This window comes from Balearica regulorum, chromosome 8 (assembly GCF_011004875.1).
Source record: "Balearica regulorum gibbericeps isolate bBalReg1 chromosome 8, bBalReg1.pri, whole genome shotgun sequence".
Taxonomy (NCBI): Eukaryota; Metazoa; Chordata; class Aves; order Gruiformes; family Gruidae; genus Balearica; species Balearica regulorum.
This window is the reverse complement of record NC_046191.1, coordinates 10,505,273-10,526,399: the sequence shown is the minus strand read 5'-3', so window position 1 is coordinate 10,526,399 and position 21,127 is coordinate 10,505,273. Positions and strand designations below refer to the sequence as shown.

Genomic DNA, 21,127 nt, shown 5'->3' with positions numbered 1-21,127 from the left:
AGGTGCATAACTGTATTAACATAGATGTTTAATAAACTGAATAGAAAAATAGTAACCTGAGGTGGGGACAGCGTCAAAGGGGCTTCTTGTATTTCGTGATGTTTAAGAAGGTTGACTGTGCAACTGTGACTGAAGTGTTTGCAGTTAATTTATTTCCCAAGTTTACCAGTGAAACGACCAACCAAGGGGATATCCATCCTTCCCCTTCTCCTTTCCCTCCTTGGAGGAGGAAGGAAAGACAAAGTCCTTTTAAGAGCTGCTGTGCATCACCTATTGTTTGCTTTGCTGGACTGCAGTGAAGGCCATGTTTCACTCCCCACCTGTCCCCAGGTGCTCCACAGATGGCATCTGGAGATGTGACAAAGTTCCCAAGATCTATTCATGCTGGCAGCTGCCAAGGCCTCTGGGAATGCACAGGCTCCAGAGGACATGCTCCCAGTCCTGCAAGAGGCACATCTTGTGTCACAGGCTGTGTGGGAATCTCACCTTGAGGGTGCCTTCCCTGCCCGCCGATGGAAGAGTTAACTGCATGGATCAGAGGACTTGGCTTATTTCATGGTGTTGTTTGGGTTCCCCCTGCACAGCCAGAAGGAGAATTTAGCTGGGTGTCTCCAAAATGCTGTGGTTTTGCAATTTTGTAAAAAGTCTGCCCTTTAAATTACTTGGTGAGCACCAGGCCTCATTTATCATGTCAGGTGCGATCCATGGAACAGGAACAGCCTCGCTTTTTCCTGAGGACTAGCCTGCCCTTCTCTTTCAAGGAAAACAAATATACTCTCAAATTGCTGCTGCTCTGAGCTTGCTCTTCACCCTCCCCCCCCGCTCCTTCCCCAAATACCCTTCGGGATATACCAAAGGGATTGTCTTTTTGTTCTGCGAGCGCACAGAGGTGGTGGTCCATAATCAGGGCCTTAAAGTCTGCCATACTCTGAACAAGTATGTAAAAATAACATAAAATTGGATTGTTGTGAGCCAAGTGCAGGACCCAGCACTGAGCCTTGTTGAACCTCATACAATTGTCATACTGTCAGTCAGTCTGTCTGTGTGTCTGTCAGTCTGCCGGCCTGCCTTCCTGTCAGTCTGTCAGTCAGTCAGTCAGTCAGTCAGTCAGCCTGCCTGCCTGCCTGCCTGCCTGCCTGCCCGCCTGCCTCGGTGGGTCGGTCAAGCCCCCTCTCCTCCCTCCCTCAGCAGCGCCCCGAGCGGGTCGATGCGGTTCGGCGCTCGCTCGGCCATGCCTGTTGCCTCGGAGAAGGGGCGGGGCCGAGCCCGCCCAGTGCCTTTCCCGCCTCCAGCTCGGCGCGCGCGAACGGCTCCGTGCGTGGGACGTTACCGCTCCCCCTCTGCCCTTCTCCGTGAGGCGATGGTGAGTGCGGGGCGGGCGGGGGGCGCCGAGCCGGGCCTGCGGGGTCGTGCGGGTTCCCCGGCCCCGCCGCCCCCCCTCAGGCTGTGTGCTGTGCCTCTCTTCCAGAGGAGGAGCCTGGCCCCCAGCCAGCTGGCCAAGAGGAAGGCGGGCGACGAGGAGGAGGAGGAGGAGGAGGACCAGGACCGGCACCTCCCGACGGTGAGCGAAGTGCCCCGGGATGTAGCGGCCTCGGCGGGGAGGGAGGGGAGCGCCCGCGCGTTGGGGCGGGCTCAGCCCCTTGTGGCACCCGGGGCCTCCGCAGCCACGGGCAGGGGGATGCGGTGCGGGCTGGCGGCGGACTCGCCGCTGCCGGGTCAGGCCCGGGAGGTTGTTGTCGTCCCCGGCTTCTGGGGACGGAGGTTCAGACCCCGAGTTTATGCTGTTTTCACCAGTTGGGAGAAAACTTGTGTCTGGGCATGTAGTTGGTAGAACTTCGTCATGTACAGATGATGCGTCGCGACTACGGAAAACACTGTCTGTGGGAGAGCTTCCAAGTGTTTTGTTTGAGGGCTGGTAACTAGGAACAGGTATATGTTTAAGGCAAAACAGAATGTTACGATCTATGTTCTGTGTCATACAGGTCAAAGAGTCTCACCTAGTGTTTTCTGTGTCAAGTCCTTTCTTCTGTGCCAGCAGGTGGTCAAAGCCATGCCTCAATCTGAAGAGGACTGTGTTAAATCGGGAAATGGATCAATGACTTATTTATTTTCATGCCTTGCTAAGTGTCTGAAATTTAGGTTTCAGTGAGAGGCCTTTCACCTGCATAACAACAGATGCCATGGGAGCCTCTGGGGACTTTCATGTAGTTTGTTCCATGCTATTGACCCTTCCTATTTTGTCCTTCTGCTTTTTTGGGGGGAGGGATGACAATAATAGGACAAATCTTAGCACAGACAAGCCTGTGTTTTTACAGGGTAGAAAGCAGTAGCTATTTTCTTAACTAGGAGAGTATTTTAACCTTTGTGCAGGTCAAACTTTAGGTGACCATGGTGGTGTTGCTGGCTCTGTCCTTTGGCAGTAGTGATGAGTGACAACTGTGTTCAGAGATGTGCAGCTGGCTGGGTGGATTGCCTGTGTGGTTAGGTGCTTACTGAGTGTGACAGCAATGCATCTATCTTCTGGCCTCACCAGATGCCCCTGAGTTGTTTTGTCTCGATTCTGTTTTTCAGACTCGTAAGAGGCAGAAGCCCGTCAGTGAGACGGAGAGTGGAGAATGTTACAGGTCGCCTTTCCGGAAACCCTTGGCTCAGCTGACCAACAGGCCTCACTGCCTGGACAGCAGTCAACATGTAAGTGGGTGTTACTGCTGGCATACCATAGCAGGTGGTTTGCATATGGAGCTCATTCATCAAGGGAGTCCAAGTGCTTCCATGGACTCATTTAATCAGAGGTGTTATGAAAGTGCCACAAACAGAGTCTTTAGGAGAGATCCCTGGCTAGCTCCAGCCATTTAATGTTGAAGGAGGTGAGATGGGGGAATTTTCTATAATGGAAATCCTGAATAAGAGAGTTCTCTGGGGTCTAGGTGAAGGACAGTGCCCAGGGATGAGGGTAACTTTCCACACAGATAGCTCACGTGCTGTCTGCTTGCTCCGTTCTCTCTGGGCTTCTGCTGCTGGAGACCAGGTGCTTGACTAGCTGCATGCTTGCTGGTCTGGATGTTTCGACAATGGTAACCCAGCTCCTTTACAGGAAATGAATTGCCTGAATGAATTACCAAGGCAGGGGAAGCAATGGCATTTAAAGAAGTGAATAATGCCAGTGGATTTGAGAAGATGGGAGTTATGAAAAATCAATTTCATGCATTAGAAAACCCAAAGGAAAATAGTTTTGAAAAGCAGAGTTGGGGGGGGGAATTGTCCTGGTTTGTTACTTTCTTCCTTTTGGATACTCTTGAAAATAGTTGGAATTGCTTGAAAATAGTTGGAATTGAAGCTTGAATAGAGGGACTTTAAGCACTTGGCAAAATTGAGCTCTCAAAAAAACGTCCTGGGTTTGCCTTCTTGAGCAGTCTCTGATTTCAGACTTAAGTGTGTTTTCTTTCTGAATTCCTAGGAGGCTTTTATCCGCAGCATTTTGTCCAAACCCTTCAAAGTCCCCATTCCAAATTATAAAGGTAAGATGAGGAGGTTTAAGGATTGTCTGTGTTGACTGATTCGGGTAAAACAGATGATGCTCAGGCCTGTCAAATATATCTGTGGGGATTATTGTTATTTTTTGCACTGATGCATATGTTCCAGAAATCCTGACTTAATTTTGAAAGAAAAATACCGGCACATTAGCAAAGTCTTCATATTTCTCACTAGTGTTTAGTTTGGATAATCCCATATTTCAGAGTTGGATTTTGTATTCTTACTGCTATGTATTTGATGTAGTGCCAGAAGATTGTACACCATATCGCAAATACAAAAGTAGATCAATTCCAAGCGATGAAGGTTTACCATCTAAATAATATCCTAATGATACTAACAGACAGAAGGCTGTAGGTGAAAAAGATAGCATGCGCCAGTTTTCTTTCTACTTGGCTTGGTGTGTTGAGTCTCAAGGTGATCTTCAAAGCAAAGCAGTTTTGAAGTTCAAAGCCTCAGCTGGTTTGAATCAGTGAAACACGAGATCTCAGAAATAAACGGGCCTGTTCTAGTCCCTTTTTCCCCTTCACCCTCCAGCTGAAAAGTTCAGATGCAGATCAACCACTTTCACTCAAACTTTAGTTATAAAAATATGTCTGTAGGCAGACACTGACTATGAAATGACAAGCCCCAAAAGAGTTTGACAAAGTTAGCTTGTGGAAAAGCAGATTTGTCAGGAGTCTGAAACAGAACTGTAACTGGGGAAGCTGCTTTCTGGGGCTGTAATCTTACTCTTTTAATTGGGAGATGAGGCTGTTTCATGTGCTCTTTTCTTGGTGTGCATGCACTGTTGCCTCAGCTTGTGATACCCTTTGGTTTTGCAAGGAGCTTTAGCAAGCAGTGGGGAAGTTGGCCCTGCTTGAATCTTTCCCAAGTAAAATCAATCCTGGGAGCACAGTTGCCTGAGTTTTGATGGGAAAAGTGATTTCTTTGCATGTTCTTTTTATGTTCATCTCCATTCCAAAACTGTGACATCAAAATATAGTACTAGGAAAAGGAATTCATCCTTGGTTTCTGCTTTTCACAGAAATTGGCTCCAAGGCCAAACATCTACTATAGCTGAGCAGAGAGAAAATAATACCCTAGAGTAGGTAATGGCAGTATGGTGCTAACTGTGATACTGTAAAACTTCATCATTGTTAAAGATCAATTCCTGACCTTGCATAAAAGATACAACTCTGGCTAAGTCTGGGTTAAGTAATCCAAAAAGAGGATTTGACGTTTGGGAATGTATTTATTGAACTGCTGAGGTGTATGTTCTGGAATCCTCCTTGTATGTCAAAAAAGTAGAACAACAACCTTTGGGTACTAGGAGTAGCTCTGATGCCCAGAGATCACTGACGGAGACAATGTGCCTGTTTGTGGTTGGATGCCAGTGGCACAGGTCTGGGATGAAGCTGTCACTCACCTTGCAAGATGGCTTAAACTGTTGTGTGCCAGCGTATATGGCATCTGCTGCACTTAGTCATACCTATGTTGGTGCACCCAGTGTGGCGGGCAGCGCCATTGCTCCATCTTTGCCTCTGCTTCTTGTATTCTTTCTTGCCGCAGAGCTACCCACTGTGTGCTGGCAGAGTACTGCCAAACAACCACCCTGCATGGGTTTGCTGTCTGCACCAGCTGTGCCTGCATCTCCACTCCAGCACCCAATTAATTCACTCAGACTCTTTAAATCAGGCTCTTTTGCAAGGCTCTGCTTTCTTCCGGGAAGCAGTTGTTCTTTGAGTTGTCCTTTTGTTTGCTTTCAGGGCCATTGGGCTTGCGCGCGCTGGGTATCAAACGAGCAGGGCTGAGGAGCCCGCTCCATGACCCTTTTGAGGAAGGAGCTCTGGTTCTGTATGAGCCCCCGCTGCTGAGTGCCCACGACCAGCTGAAAATAGACAAGTGAGTCATCACCTGGCACAAATGCTTCAGCTCTGACCTTGTACATGTAGGTTTGTGTGCTTTCTTCCCAAAAAAGTGTCTGAGCTGGGGGTCTGAACATAAAGTGAAGTTTGATTCCAAGTATTCTGCCTCTGAATTGTTTCAGGTATGGTAACAATCAAAGAAGGAATGTACCCATGCTGGATTGTTTGTGTTCTTTCACCAGCTGTTTCATCTCCTGCTCATCAAAAACTTAAACCTGTTGCAGGGAATGAGGATGCACACATGGAGAAGCTGCTTAGAAAATCCTATGGCTTAGTTGTTAGTCAGGGAACATCAGCATCTAGGGACATGCAAAAGGAGATGACTGACAGTCAAATGTTAGGCTGCCTAATAGTTTTTTTTCTGAAGTAGTTCCTTTTGTGCTGCTGTTATAACTTAAAAGGGCTGTCAGCTGGATCTTCATGGACAGAGGAGGGGGTTCCTCTCTCCAGTAATGTAGTTACAATATTGTTATTGAAACAAGGAAAATAATAATGATTTTTAAACTATGTCTCTGAACCACATTCTGCCCTTGTTTTAACCACAACCCAAATAGATGCTTTCACTGATATTTTAGATTGTAGATCAGGACCCTGTGACTTCATTCTCAAAACTGAATTAATCCATTTTTTGCTTTCTTGTTGGCAGTTGCTTCCCTCATGCCACTGGGGAGTCCTCAGTATAGGAGTGAGATTTTTAAAAAAACCTAAACATATGCTGTGCTGAGTTCATTAATCGCACTGTCTTCTTCCTTGACTGCCTCCTGCAGGGACAAAGCACCTGTCCATGTTGTGGTGGATCCTGTCCTCAGCCGTGTTTTACGGCCCCATCAGAGAGAAGTAAGTTTTCCACTGGGACTTGGGGAATGGTTGGAGAAATTGATGCTTTTCAAAAAGCTGCAGTTCCTTTGCTGGAATTGTTACCCACCAACTGTGACAGTCTAACAGACTCTAGTCTGTTGCAAATGTAAAGTGAAACGTTTGTTTTAACCATCCTCTTAGAGACTTGAATGCTGCAAGTATTCTCTGTTCCGTGTTAAGCAAGAGGACATGCTGGGAGTATTACAGCAGTCCTGTTTGTCCTTAAAAATGTGGAAATTTACTGCTTGCTTGTGGGTGAGAACTTTCTCTTCTGTTGTCTCTGATCAATCAGAGTTAGAGCACTCCCAGCCTAAACGTGATGCTGCCTAATGCACAGGTGTGTTCCCTGTGTTTGTAGGTCAGGTCAGCTCATAGTGGAAACCGGGGAGTTTCTGTGACCGCTGTGCACTGGTTATAAAAGGCTGACTTGTGTCACCAATGATATCTTAGGAAAAGACCATATTCTGCAGCGAGATGGGATCTTGCAGAGTCAGGGCTGAAAGTCTGGCCTTACTGTGAAGTCTGGAGAGGTAGCTCTGCTGAGTGGTACTCAGTGTGGAAGGTGATGGTATACAGTTGCAATAAATTATGTTGCAGCCCAGTCTTGAGTTGGGCAGGGCAGACTGTCCACCACTGTGTTTGCTGGTCAGCAGAAATAATTGAATCTGCAGTCTGAGCGAGGAAACACTGAAGCTCTTCTTTCTAGTACGATGGTTCCCAACACAGTGTGGAGTAGATTCCTACTTCATTGTGTTTTATTTGGAGGCTACCCTTTGTAGGTATGAACTATCTGTGACCTATGTAGACTTGGAATTTGCCAGAAGAAAGTGCTGAAAAACATTTTATGTCATAAATATTTGCAACATCACAATATCGAACCAGTGTGTATTAATCTCCAAATATCTAATGTAGGTATCTGGACAGTTGGAAGTTCATCACCGATGCAGTATATGATCATTTAAGCCTAGAGGCAGCACAGATGGAAGCTGTGATTGCTGATCTTGCAGGCTAAGCAGGTCAAGCTGGATGTGTCCCTGCATGGGAGATCTTCAGATGGCTCTGGGAGTGCTGTAGGCTGCTCCTAGCTTGTCCTTTTATCTCTGAATTGGTACTGAACCTGTGACCCAGTGTAATGCTTGTCTCTGGCTACGTAGCTGGAGGCACTCTGCTTTTGGGTTAAGATGCTGCCTGCTGATGCTTTTGTCAAGTAATGATAGTTATGTTGGTGTCCTAGGCGCACTGTTTTTTTGACAGCTAGATATCTCTGATAAAGCAGTCTCTGTTCTAGTCTGACTAGTAAGTCTTTGCCTGCTAAAATTCCTATGCTGCTTTATTCAGGTGATGCTCCCAGACTGTTGGACAGCTCTGCTCTGTCTCTGTCATGTCTTTTGCCCAGTTGCGGGGAGGTTACCCAACAGGACCCCCAGCTGAATGCACTCTTCTGGTCAGTAATGTATTTCACAATTGTTCAACTGGCCTAAATAAACTTCATTAACTTGTTGTTAAGGGCCTAAGAAAGAAAGAAAAGGACTTGATAGTGCAAGTGAAGGTGCTCCATCTTTCAGTCCTAAATAGTGGAGCACAGAGGGGTGAATCCATCCAGGGATGTTCGGTTGTGACCCTCAATCCCTGCTCTGTTGGCACAATGCAGGGAGCTTGTACATTCCCAGGACAATGCCCCAGTTTTCTCTGACTCTCTATCATCATGTGATAGAGGAACATTTTTTTTTTTTCTTTCCCCTTTTATCTGTGTTGGTAATGTGTCAGAGCCTAATGCAGGGCTGAGCTCTTCTCTCCATGTGACATGGGCTTATAACCTCAGCCCTGTTTCTTCTCTGAAGTTAAATCTGCTTTGGACCTTGAGCCCCCAGGTGAGTCATCGTGCTTCTAGGCAGAAGCGATGAGGGCTGCTGAGGGTATTCTGGGAGTTAATCAGGCTGCAGAAACAATTCTGCTCTCTCTATGATTCTGTGTTTTTAAAACTACCTAATTGGGTGGTGTTAAGATGATTAACCTGTTTGCAGTGATTGATGCAGGTTAGCTGATGGCCTGGGCCTATCCAATGCAGCCAAGGGTAGAAATGTCTGGGAATTCATGTCAGGAAGCTAGTTATAATTGTACAGTTAAAATGTAGTAGGATTTCGTGCATGTTATGAGGTACGTGTTGGCACCAGTAATGTTCTTCCAAACCAGATGCGGCTGCATTTTAGCTGCGTCTTGGGTGATTTCCCTCTGTCTCATTAGAACACTGCATGTCCCCAGGGATGTGCTACCCAGATTTGCTGTTTGTTATAGTATCAGTCCTGTGCGTTGCGGTAATGAAGTTGTAATGAAGTTGTCATTCTGCTGATGTCCCCATCCTGCTCTGAGAGAACAATTTTTTGGCAGGGAGTGAAATTCCTCTGGGACTGTGTGACGAGCCGGAGGATCCCTGGGAGTCATGGCTGTATCATGGCAGATGAAATGGGGCTGGGCAAAACCCTGCAGTGCATCACACTCATGTGGACACTTCTCCGGCAAAGTCCAGACTGCAAGCCTGAAATTGAGAAAGCCATGGTGGTGTCTCCCTCCAGCCTGGTGAGAAACTGGTACAATGAAGTAGAGAAATGGCTGGGGGGAAGGATCCAGCCGCTGGCCATTGATGGAGGCTCCAAAGAAGAGATTGACCGTAAACTAGGTACAGAAATGTTTGCAAATGGTGCGGTTGGCTGGCTTAGGTCAAAATCTTGCATTGGAAGAAGCATACAGCAGCTGATGTGAACATCTCTGAGCTGTCATTAGAGCTCTGGAGAGTGATTAAAGTCTCTCCACTAATATGTGCCTCTTCGTTGCTCTAGCCAGAAGCCAGGAAAGGAGTGGGCAGAGGTGGGAGGGGGATGAAAATGGGGCCAGTTGTGGGGAAAGGAGCATGGGTATACGTGGGTGGAAGGGATGCTACAGGGTAATTGAAACAGACAGGTTTTCCTAGATTTTTAAGGCAAAAGTTTTGACTAGAGAACTTGAACCCTTTTCTATTAGTTTTCCTAATCCATCTTTTTTCCTTTTCCCTGTTTCCATCTGCAGTTGGCTTTATGAACCAGCGTGGCCTGCGAGTGCCTTCACCTATCCTGATCATCTCCTATGAGACCTTCCGACTTCACGCCGAGGCATTACAGAAGGGCAGCGTTGGGCTGGTCATATGTGATGAGGTACAGGGGAACCTTTAAGGGGAATCTGTTCCTGACAGTTTTTCCCAGATCTCAAGAAACTAACTCAGCTTTTTTAGAAGGGGAGAGGGCAGTGGGAAACAAGGTTTAGCTGTGGACAGCACTCTGGTGTTTGAGAGGCTCTGGGTAAACTACTTATCCATACTGGGTGAGCCTGAACAAGAGAGCGTGTTTTCAGGATCTGAGATATGAAGAAAATCCAGGTGGTAGTAACTGTGGCCAGTTTGTAGGTCCCTGGCAGGGTGGGGGCACCTATTAGGGCTCTCTATGTGAAATATGTAGCAGAAAGGAGGTCTGCTGCCTGTCTGACTCTGGAAGAGGCCTTACTCTGTTGGGATGGTAGTGCCCTGGCTCACTGATCTCGTTTTCCTTTGTTTGTGTCTGTCTGTGCTAAAGTGGTAAGTACTTTCTGTTTGGCCTGGCCTCATGTTCTGCCCAGTAGTTTTTAAATTGGCTCTGTTTTGAACAAGAGGTTGGACTGGAGACTCCTGAGGTTTCTCCCAACCTAAATGGTTCTGTGATTCAGCATGCTCTTGTGTGTAGTGTTGGCTGCTGTCAGCCCCTTTATCTGGCCATCTTACTCTGTGCTTGTGGGGGAGTTTGAAGGGCACTCCTGTGGCAGGACACATTTCCTCTGTCTGTAGTCTCCTGCTTGGGGCAGAGGTAGGAGAGCTGGGTGAGGAGTTACTTCATGTGCTGCTTGTTCAAGAGGAGATAGACCCAGCTTGACTGCTGGATCTAGCTTTGCCAAGCCTGTGTTGTCAGGCTCTGCTTTCGCATGGCTGAAATGGAATTGTTTTTTCATTGATCGTTCCCTATTTGTGGTTATAGGTAGTGAGAGCCAGAGATGCTCTGAAGGACAAAATAAAGCAAATGCCCTCTGCCTCTTTGAAACGATCAAGCTGGGGGCCTCAGCCTGCTGAGGTGTCCTCTGCTGCCAGCTAGAGGGGATTTGTTAAATAGCGGTGCCACCTAGGGGTGTGGTTTTGTATTTGTTAGAACGGTGCTAAGAGGAGCTTAAAAAGTGCGAGGAGCATCCTCACAAGCATAACTCCTGTCCACCTTTTATCTACCAGATCCGTGACTGCCCACACCTCTCAGTGCCCCTGGGGTGGGGCCAGCAGCTAGGGATGTTGAGAATGCAGGTCCTTGGCCTTGTGTCTTCTGTATATTTCAAATAAATACTTGGCTCTGCAGTGGTCTGGCACTTACAAAAAGCATCTCGTCGCTTAAGCTTTGTCCTACAGCATAGCACTCGGATGTTAATAAAGTTGCTTTTCCCAGGCATAGGAAATGGGGCCTGTATTCAGATTACCCCTGTTAGAGGTGCAGAACCTATTTTTATTAGTGTGCAAAGGCCTGGCAATCCTGGATGTAGGTGGTCTGAATGGCTTGTGATCTTGACCTTGGGTGATGCAATGTTACTTGTCCAGAGTTCAGTGCCTGGTGTTGGTAGCTGAAAACATCCCCATCATTGAACAGGAAACCGTTCTCACCGTTAGACCACATGGTGGTTGTTATATTCATGGTAGGCCATCTTGCCTGGGTGTGACTCAGGTGTTCCTGGTCCAGGAAGCTTGTAATGTCATGTTTCCTCACGTTACTGCTTCAGGTTTCACACCAGATTCTTGCCTTTGAAAGAAATCTGTTGCAATAGTTGAATACACAGCCATCATTTAGTCTACTACCAGGAATGGGAAAAGTGGTGAGATGCCTTGTGGGGCATACAGCATGTCAGTGTTGATGGGGATCTCCAAGCTGCTTCCTATCAGGACCACTGGATTTATCAGTTTCATTCCTTTTTTCTTTTTTCAAAGGGCCATAGACTGAAGAACTCTGAAAACCAAACATACCAGGCTCTCAACAGCTTAAATACACCTCGACGAGTCCTTATCTCAGGCACCCCCATTCAGAATGACCTGCTTGAATATTTCAGCCTAGTGCATTTCGTCAATTCAGGCATTCTAGGTAAGAAGTGAATGTGTGAGACACATGTGGGAGGGGGAGGTTGCTGGCAGTGCCAGTGAAAGCAGCAACCAAGACGTTAGTGAGAGGGAAGGTCGTGTACAGGTTGAGATTTAATGTCCTTCAGTTTGTATCCAGAAAGTCTAGATCAGAGTCCTCTGTTCTAGAGGCTGGATATCATCAGAGCTCTGTTTCAAGAGGATTGTAATTTAAAGTACACCAATCTAACAGGTATTTTGGAAGGGGAATTAATTACTAAGGTAAAATAATTTATCTTGTGATCTTGTGTAGCTACACTGGTCAGCCAAAATATCCGCGTAGGCTAGGAGTTACTCCGACAATAAGCACTTTGAGATACTGTAGGAGTTGCTGGGCAGGAAGAGCCTGCTTGTAATCGTACTTCCCACAGCACTCCCAGGCGACAGCAAATTCAGAAATCTAAGCCAGGAATGATGTCTTTTAGGACAGGCTCCATGGAGAGGAGTGTTTGACATGAGACGTGCTCTGCATTGCGCACAGAGGCAGCCTGGTAGACAGCTTTTCCCTCTTCCCTCTCTTGTATCCATCTGCACAGGAGGTTGAAGTGCCTGGTGCAAGGCGGAATGATGTACCTTGTGGCAGAGTTAGGCAACAAAGCCCGAATTTCTGGCAGTCTGCCATCCCACTTCCAGGTAATCTGAGAGAAAGCTGGAGGTGATGTCTAGCATGTGGATTTAAGAGTGCTCTTGTGCTTTAAGGCAAAGGACACCTGTGAATATGGGGTTAACTTCATCTGAGATAGAATAAAAGAGCCTGGAGGTGAGATACTGATTAGTATGAGTTTTCAGTGAGTTTCTACAATTGCTAGTAGCAGACTGAAATATTGTACCTCTGACTCCTATGCTCTGCTTATGTCCGCAAGCTCTGTTTTAATTTTAAAAGCAAAGTAGTCTTTGCATCCTCTCCTGCATCACTGGGTTACGAGCAGGTCTGCTGCTGTCCAGTGTGGAGCAGCTTGGCTTTGTCAAGAGAAGTCATTTTTTTCTGTCAAGGAATGGAAATAAACCAATCTGTAAATCATGCCCTTGTTGCTACACTCACCGCCCATGTTTGTCTCGGATTGTTTGGTGTCCAGTCCAAGAGGCTTCTCATTAATTCTAGTGCTTGCACCACTCTGGTTAAAAAGCATTCATCAGATTCTCAGTCTTACAAGCAGCGTTAGGGCTGTATCACTTTCTGTTCATCTGTTCTGCCCCCAGGATTTCTCAAGCAAAGCATGAGATGGGGTGGTAGATGTTCTACATCTGCTTTTTCCATGTGCTTCAATTTTGGGTAGTTATTACAGGGAGCTGATGTGATTTCTTCTGCCTGCTTGACGTGTGCTTTGGGCAAGGCTAGTCTCCCTGTGCTTCCAATTCGTCTCTTTCTAAGATGAGATTAATACTGTAAATACTGCCAGCAAAGCTGCATGCATGCATAAGTCATTTTTCCCACTTTCAGCCTGTGACCAGTAATAAGCAACTGATTACAGATAATGTTGGAACAGGCACACATAATGCCTGTGCTATTGTTTGCAAGGACAAAATCTGGGAGTAAAAGTGTAGCTGAAACGGGAACAAAAACAGTACATGCCTGACTGGACTCAAGTTTAACTAAAATTGTATGACCTTTGGCAGTGCATTGTTGTTGGAGTACAAAATTATTTTGTGTTGTACAGATTTGCCTGTTTGAATCTTTCCTGGCTAGAAAGGAAAACAAATCATACTGATGGGGCAAGAGTTTCTTTTATCTGCTGGGCCCCATGCTTATGGTATGATAACTGTGGCAGTGGGCACTAACCAAAAGTTATTTGGTGGTAGTTGTCACCTTTTCACTTCTCTTTTGTACAGGGACTGCACAGGAATTTAAAAGACATTTTGAAATTCCCATCTTGAAAGGCAGAGATGCAGATGCAAGTGAAGCTGAGCGACACAAAGGAGAAGAGAGGCTTAAAGAGCTGATCAGTATTGTGAACAGGTGAACTTCATCCCTTGTCTCTTTGCAGATCTTTTACATAAACCCTTGGTATACACTGGTATGTTTCCAAATTAGTTGTAGCTGTAATGAATTCTCTTGCCAGTTGTGTCTATTCAGGAAGTGATTGTGCAAGTATTTATTGCCTAAGAAATCTACATAGCATGTAGCTTTACTCTGAAAAATAGCACTCTATCCTTGCCAGAACGAGGACACACATTGAATTGGCACAGTTAGCTGCAGTCACCCCCAAGCAAATGTACGCAGATACTGAATCATGATTTGATTCTTATGTTTCTGTTTTCTCCTGGGATCTGAGGCAGCATTCTTTTATTTGTGTTAACGTAAATGCAGTGTAGACTGGCTCAGACTTGAGATCCGTCCAGCCCAGATGTTGAGTGACAGATAGAAAGAGTATTAGGAATGTCACTCCATTCTGCTGTTGATTGCCCAAGTCACAAAAAAGTCCAGATCACACTTTCATAGCTGTGTTGACTCTGTAGGACTAATGTGATTAGACTACTAGTGTTAGAGATGTGACTTTTGATCTCCAGAAAGCACCTCTGATGTAAAATGCTGTCTTATTTCTCTTTGGTTGATTTTTGGTATTTGTTTAAACCTGGTTTCTTTTCTCTTGAATACAGCCAATTTATCCACATCTGCTGGCAATCACTTGTCTCTCTCTAAGAACTCATACTAGAGACTGTTTTGAATTCCCAGCATTGCTGGTGTGTTCATTTTTTTTTCTTTTTTTTTTTTTTTTTTCCAATCTGAGCTTTTGCAACCATCACAAATACAATCCTGCAGTTCATAGTCATGGTAAATTGAATTTCACGCTAAGTACAGCCTCTCTATAAAAACAGCCCTGATCTTGACTCAGGTCAGCTTGCAGAAGCCTAAGAGAAAGGAAAGGTTGGGAGGAGAAGAGCTTATTCCTTCTTGAGGTGTATTTATTTGTTTTTATAGTTGATGGAAAAGGGATATAAAAGTGTGTTCAGGAATGCTTGTGCCTGGCTGTGTTGAGGTCTGTGTCCTTTCCTTTATTGTGCAACAGTCATGGTACACAAACAGGGAACGTGAAGCACGTAGGTAGGAACAGATGAATCAGTTGAATTTGGTAGGAATTACAAATGAGAGTGATGTAAAGGCATGTGGAATCATAGGTGTAAGGCTGGAAAGGCCCTGGAGAAGGTGTCTAATATATCTTGCTGTTCTAAGGTAGAAGGTGTTAGACCTAAACTGTCCCTTACTTAACCCCCACCCAGCACTGAAGACCTTATAAATTCCCCAGGACACCTTTTCCAGGGCATCACTGTCTTTGCAGTTAGAAAATGCTTCTAATGTGTAACATAAATCTTTGTTACTGCAGTTTAAGCCTGTTACTTTTCATCCTGCTGCTTATGGGTTTGGAGACGAGATTATTCCTTTCTTGAACAGCCTTTGACAGATTTTGGGGCTGTCATATATCCCTGCTGTCTGTCTCCTATAGGTTTCATAACTTCATATTTTCGATGTTTCCTGGCAGAACTGGGTTTCTGGATCTCTTTCTTATTTGGTTGCTCAGTGCAGCACTTTTTCTAGTCCATCCCATCTTTTCTAAAGTGTGGTAGAACTGCTTCATGGGGTGTTTCTAGAGCCCCAAAGGATATGCCCTTTGCTGAAACCTTGGGCCAGACAATGAAGCCATCTTGGCTGAGGATGACTACTAAGTTATTACGTGGGGAGCTGCCTGCTTGTACTTTGGGTTATGTCCATAGTGTGTGGTGGTTAAATCCTGTCCTTGTTTGCTGTCCATGCTGCTGGTCTGTTGTAGCTCAAGTTGAGAATGCTTTTGGTAGTCTGAGGAAGAGCTGAGTTTCTCTCGTAAGGGACTTGGGCTCTGTTAGGTGGGATCATGCTTGATCCCTCCAAATCTCATGAACCAAATTTGGAAGCCTCACAAAGACAGTGGGTTTTATTGGGTTCTGTAGTGTGGGCCGATGAAGCCTCTCAGCATGGCTTCGTGTGGATGGTGGGTGTCTGGTCTTTGCCATGTGTTGGACTGTCACAGTCTTTTGGAGATAACATATTGAAGGGACTGTGTCTTGAGATCATGAGGAATAATAGTGATAAAATGGGGTTTTGATACCATCCAAGCATCTGATCTTAATTTCCCTCCCTGCAGGTGTTTAATCCGAAGAACTTCAGACATCCTGTCCAAATACCTGCCAGTGAAGATTGAGCAGGTGGTCTGCTGCAGGTACCAAAAAGCATGTACTCTGCCTGGGAGATGGAAGGAGCAACGGGAAGGACTAAAACATTGCAAAAAGCCCTTCAATACTTACAGTGACTGCTTCCCTCTAGAAATGAGATTGTAGCCATTGGCAATATGTTGCTTTTCCTCCTGAAGCAAGGATGGACAACCCACAACTGGTGGTTCTGATAGCCAGCTGGTCTGCTCTGGGTAGCTGTGTACAGCAGAGCCCTGAGCGGTGCAGAGTATCTGCAAGCTTCTCTTCCAGCTCTGGACTGAGATAGCAGTGGTCTGCCATCAACCTTGGAGGCAGTTCTAGGCTGTCCATGCTGTAGCTAAAGATCAGGCTAAAAGGAACGTACTCTGTAGATAGAGGAGGAAGAAGCATAGGGTTGGTTTGGGTGCAGGCTGAGACTACAGACCTCTTGTTCTGTTTCAGACTGACACCTCTGCAGGCTGAGCTGTACAAGAACTTCCTGAAACAAGCCAAGCCGGTGGAGGAGCTGAAGGAGGGCAAAATCAGTGTGTCATCTCTCTCTTCCATCACGTCCTTGAAGAAGCTCTGCAATCGTGAGTCATTCCACTCATGTAATGGGTTTGGGTTTTGCACTGTTGGTGGGGTTTTTTGGGTCTCCTTTGTGCACACCACAGTCTCTGAGCTCTGTTTGTTCTCCAGACCCTGCTCTTATCCATGATAAGTGTGTGGAAGAGGAAGAAGGTTTTATGGGAGCCCTGGACTTGTTCCCTGCTGGCTACAGCACCAAATCTGTGGAGCCCCAGCTTTCAGGTACTGTGGAACTCAACAGTACAAATGTGCTGCCTAACACAGGCAACCATGAGACTCTATTTAGCATCTTATCAAGTGCCCCTCCAAGGTCTGGAATTTGGGAACTTCTGCTCTAGCTTTCTTCCTTCTTTCCTTTTTATCCAGGAAAGATGCTGGTTTTGGACTACATCCTTGCTGTTACAAAAAGCACCAGTAACGACAAGGTGGTTTTAGTGTCTAACTATACTCAGACACTGGACCTGTTTGAAAAGCTCTGCAGGAACAGGAGGTTTGTCTTTGGGCTTCATTTGTTTAATCCTGCAAGACTGTACTTACAGCCTACACTGTAGAAGGAACTGGCTATTTCTAAAGTTTCTATCAGCAGAAACTTGTGATCTGTCATTTATCTCAGATGTTCCTGAATTCAAACTTAGTGTGGCTGGTGCTTTGGCTACTGGGGTCACTCAGCAGAAAAGCTCAGGCCCTCGTTAGAAGGCTGTTTGTGAAAGATTTTTCCCTTTCAAGTAGGAAAGGTCGCAGTCTGATTGTAGCAAATGCTGTATATTCTAGGTATTTATATGTCCGGCTGGACGGCACCATGTCCATTAAAAAGAGAGCGAAGATTGTGGAGCGATTCAACAGCCCCTCGGTAAGTAGAACCTGCCAGATGTGAGCAGCTGTGCTGCCAATTATGAATGCTGTGAGTAAAAGTATGGCTGCCTCTGCAGTTTAATCCGAGCCTGCTTTTTTCCACAGAGCCCTGAGTTTATCTTCATGTTAAGCAGCAAAGCAGGTGGCTGTGGTTTGAATTTGATCGGGGCTAACAGACTGGTTATGTTCGACCCGGACTGGAATCCAGCTAATGATGAGCAGGCCATGGCTCGCGTGTGGCGGGATGGCCAGAAGAAGACATGTTACATCTATCGACTACTTTCAGTGAGTCTTACTCCTCTCACCTCCTCAACATGGAGTTCGTGGTACCAGCCCAGACTACGGCTGCTGTGATTGGGATCAGAGGGGGAAGAACCCTTTTGTGTCAGTGACCAGAATTGATTGGAACTTAATTGCTTCCTACCCTTAGATGTGTTGCCATGGAAAACCATGAAGGTTTGAGCTAGAGGGTCATTACTTCAAGCCTTAGTTTCTAATGGTGACTGGCTGCTGAGAAATAGAAACAACTGCAGCTTTCCAGATCAGATGCTCCTTTGAAGTCATTTGGGCATCTGACTTCTTTAATTTTGTGGGATGTCTGATGCTGAAGTGGCGGTTTTTCAGTCTGGCTGAAGTCTGGTTTGGTTGGGTTTATTTGTACTTAATAAACAGCAAGTACATTTCCAGAATTACAGCAGCTTTTGGAATGGGGCTACCAGTTAGCAGGTGTGGTAACTGCTCTGCAAAGGAAAAGCCTGAAGGAGACTGATCTTTTCAGGCTACTTGTCTAGAAGTGCCAGTGATTACTGCTCAGAAATGTCCCCTCTCTGCCCTTGTTCACCTTCACCTCATTAGTTCAGACCGTGGGGTTTTTTTGTAAGCTCGTGCTCCTTGATCAATTATTATTTTACTTTGACAAAGCAGATATTCTTTGCCCATCTCTTCCTTACGGTGTTCCACTTTTTCTGTGACCTGGCTGCACCTGGAAGCAGGAAGGTCCTTTGCTTTCAGAACTAGCAAACCGGTCTGCAAATCATGACTAATCACCCTCCTCCTTTGTATTACATTTGTTTGCAAACCAAGCATTTTTCTCTTAGAGTGTTGCCTTAAAAATGTAGCCCATGGATGGGCTTTCAGCACATCTGTTCTAGAAGTAGTCATCTCCCTCCAGACAGCAGGCGTGATTGATCTGTGTGGGGGTGAACCAGCAAATTACTGCTGATGCTTGTGTCACCTAGGGCTGCCCTTGTTGTTGTATTTGGGGGAAGTTGTGTTTGGGGTTTTTTGTGAGAGAGTGGCTGTAGCTGCTCAGCTCCTTTCCCTTCCTTCCTGTCAGCACAACCTGGTGCAATGTGCGAGCTCCAGACACAAGCGGCAGCTGTACTTCTTCCTCATCCATATCTCCACTGGATCCTCTCCTTTAGCCACAGTGAAAGAGAAGAGAAGCAGAATTGGGTTAGATCAGCAACCAAGTAGGACATGGTTAGAATGCAGCTAGTAAAACCTGCCTGCCATCTGTACTGGTCTGGCAAGGCACTAAATGGTCCTGACAGCTTACTGCCAGTTGATCTGTGACACTTTCCTGATGTAGTGCTCCTTTAACACGTGTCCCAACTGTGCTTCATCTCTGACCCTCTCTCCTGTAGACAGGGACCATAGAGGAGAAGATATTCCAACGCCAGACCCACAAGAAGGCCCTCAGCAGCTGCGTGGTAGATGAAGAGCAGGATGTAGAAAGGCACTTCTCACTTGGGGAGCTGAAGGAGCTCTTCACATTGAATGAGACCACCACCAGTGACACCCATGACAAGTGAGTATACTGAATGACTAATGGATGGGGTCAGCAAAAAAAAAAACCCTCTACAGTTTGGTCTACTGATTTCTGGGGTTCCTCAGGCAGCAGGAAGAAGCTCAGAGAGGGAGGGCCTCAAGTGTCTCTGCTTCTAAAGCTGTTAACCACCTGGAGATGAGCACTTCCTTGCTGTCCTCCCTTTTTGTTGTCTTGGAAAAGCTGTGCTGGCTGGACAGATGAGCAAACTCTCTTGTTGCTGCCTGTGTCTGGAGGCTGTGAAGTACTACACCTAGTGAAAAGAGAGAAAATGATCAAAGCTGTTCAAATTGGTGGAGCCCAACTTGGTTCTTCCTTGTTATTCTCTTCCTGGTGGTTTGTGACCTCCAAATGCTGAGCTGCTTCCTCTGCCAGGACTGCTCTATCTGCTAAGTAAACATGAGGCCAGCCTAAGTGCTATTTTGGGGACTGAAAGAATCCTCTTCTCCATTCTCAGCCCTTCTCCCCCAACCCTGAGACTTGTGATGTTGCAGCCACCAGAAGGAGGACCAGGAGTGCAGGAAAATGCTTCACTGTGATAGTTAAGTCTCTTAGTTCAGGCAGGAAGTGAAGAGGATTAGTTTTAAGCTAACTCAAAGCTTAGCTCTGTAGGTATCTGGTCTGCATGGCAACAAGCCTTGCTGGCAGGGCTGCTGCTGCTCTCTGGCTCCTTATGTGGCAGCTCAGCAAGCATCTCCAGAACAGCCTGAGCACAACCTGGTGGTGGGAGCTGGGATGGAGCGGTTTGGAGCATGGTGTGCTCTCTTGAACTCGAGAAGACTGACACAGTGCTAAGAATGTGTTAGCAGTGAGGGTGTTCACTCGAGATCTGCTCTAAGCAACATCCCTCACCTTTCAGGGCAAATTCGTGCTGAACTTCCTCTGGGTCCCACTGGACCATTCCCACATGGCTAAACATGGAGGGGGAGTGCCATTAGAAACAGAACCCTGGGGTTTCCAAAATGTGAGTCATTCCTCCTGTCATACATGCCAGAAGGTGGTTGTGTGTTCAAATTAAAGGTGGTAGTAATTCATCCTGTCTGAAAATCCAGTTGCCAGCGTTGCAGGTGAAGGGGAGTTAATCCAAATGTTTCTGGGCTGCATTTTTAAACCACCTGTATGCTAAAGAAGCGGAGGAGCCTTGCACTGACCTTGTGCTGGCTCTGTTCCAGGATCAAGTGTCGTCGCTGTGTGAATGGCCACCAGGTACGGCCCCCTCCTGAAGGGTCTGACTGCACCTCTGACCTCTCCCAGTGGAACCACTGTGCGGATAAGCGGGGGCTGCAGGATTCTGTGCTGAAGGCTGCATGGGATGCTGCTGTCACCTTCACTTTCCATCATCACTCCCATGAGGAGCAGCGAGGGATTCCCTAACAGGTTACTGTCCCCTGTGGGGGCAAGGACAGGCTGCTGTGGCAGTCCACCCCACTTTAATCCCTTTCAAGGAAAGGGGCAGTGGGGAGCAGTATATGCTGGATTGTTGCGTGGCTGTGGTACAGCAGAACAGCGTGGTTTTGGAGAGGCTGGCAGGCCCTTAGCACTGGTCAGTCTACTGCAACAGCAAGGAATCCATGGCTTTTTCTCTGCTGTTGTATTGTGTGCCTGAAAAACTGCCCTTTGTGAACTGGAAATAACTGGACCTTCTGTGCTTGATCAGATTCAGCACTGCTTCTTGTGCTATTAGTGTCTGTGCCTTCTACTCAGCCAAGTTCTGCCTTCAGGTTTAAGTTAAGCCTGCAGTTATATAGCACTTGATGTGCAGAGTCATTTCAGTTTTTTTTTCCTTGACAGCTCTAGCTTACAACTGCTGATCAGAAACTTGCAGGATCCATTTCTGTTGTGAAATGTGAACCTTGCTGATTACTCAGGACCAAGAGGATTTATTGAAGGAAAAAAAATAATCAGTTTGTATGTTGAACATCTGGCCTGAAAGATCATGCAGGCAGTAGGAAATCAGGCTCTATTGAGGTAACTCTTATTTCTAAAACCACTTGCTTTGTTATGGGCAGGATCCCCTGATCTAGCAGTGTTTTAATTAGGTCACATTACAAGCCAGTAATAAAATTTACACTTTAGTACATTCTGGGTCTTAATTATATTTTTATTATAAAAATGTTACAAAAGAACAAACCTCTGTAAAATGACTGCAGACACTGGAGAGGCGCAACATGATTGCAAATAAACAGCAGA

At 46.2% G+C, this 21,127-nt stretch overlaps 1 protein-coding gene across 2 annotated transcripts; it reads left to right on the top strand.

Annotated features, from left to right (window-relative positions):
• Positions 1 to 1,268: 1,268 nt before the first annotated feature.
• On the top strand, positions 1,269 to 21,017 carry RAD54L (RAD54 like). Of its 2 annotated transcripts, XM_075759507.1 has the most exons (18): positions 1,269 to 1,363; positions 1,469 to 1,561; positions 2,572 to 2,691; positions 3,458 to 3,518; positions 5,280 to 5,415; positions 6,206 to 6,275; positions 8,685 to 8,973; positions 9,360 to 9,484; positions 11,320 to 11,470; positions 13,336 to 13,462; positions 15,624 to 15,698; positions 16,132 to 16,262; positions 16,369 to 16,479; positions 16,624 to 16,747; positions 17,029 to 17,107; positions 17,215 to 17,394; positions 18,756 to 18,919; positions 20,110 to 21,017. In XM_075759507.1, the coding sequence occupies exons 1-18, from the start codon at positions 1,361 to 1,363 to the stop codon at positions 20,309 to 20,311; spliced, it is 2,241 nt and encodes a 746-aa protein (XP_075615622.1). In that variant the 5' UTR covers positions 1,269 to 1,360; the 3' UTR covers positions 20,312 to 21,017. The 2 variants fall into 2 exon arrangements, with proteins under 2 accessions (XP_075615622.1, XP_075615621.1); XM_075759506.1 differs by having other exon boundaries at positions 1,361 to 1,561.
• The last annotated feature ends 110 nt before the right edge of the window (positions 21,018 to 21,127 follow it).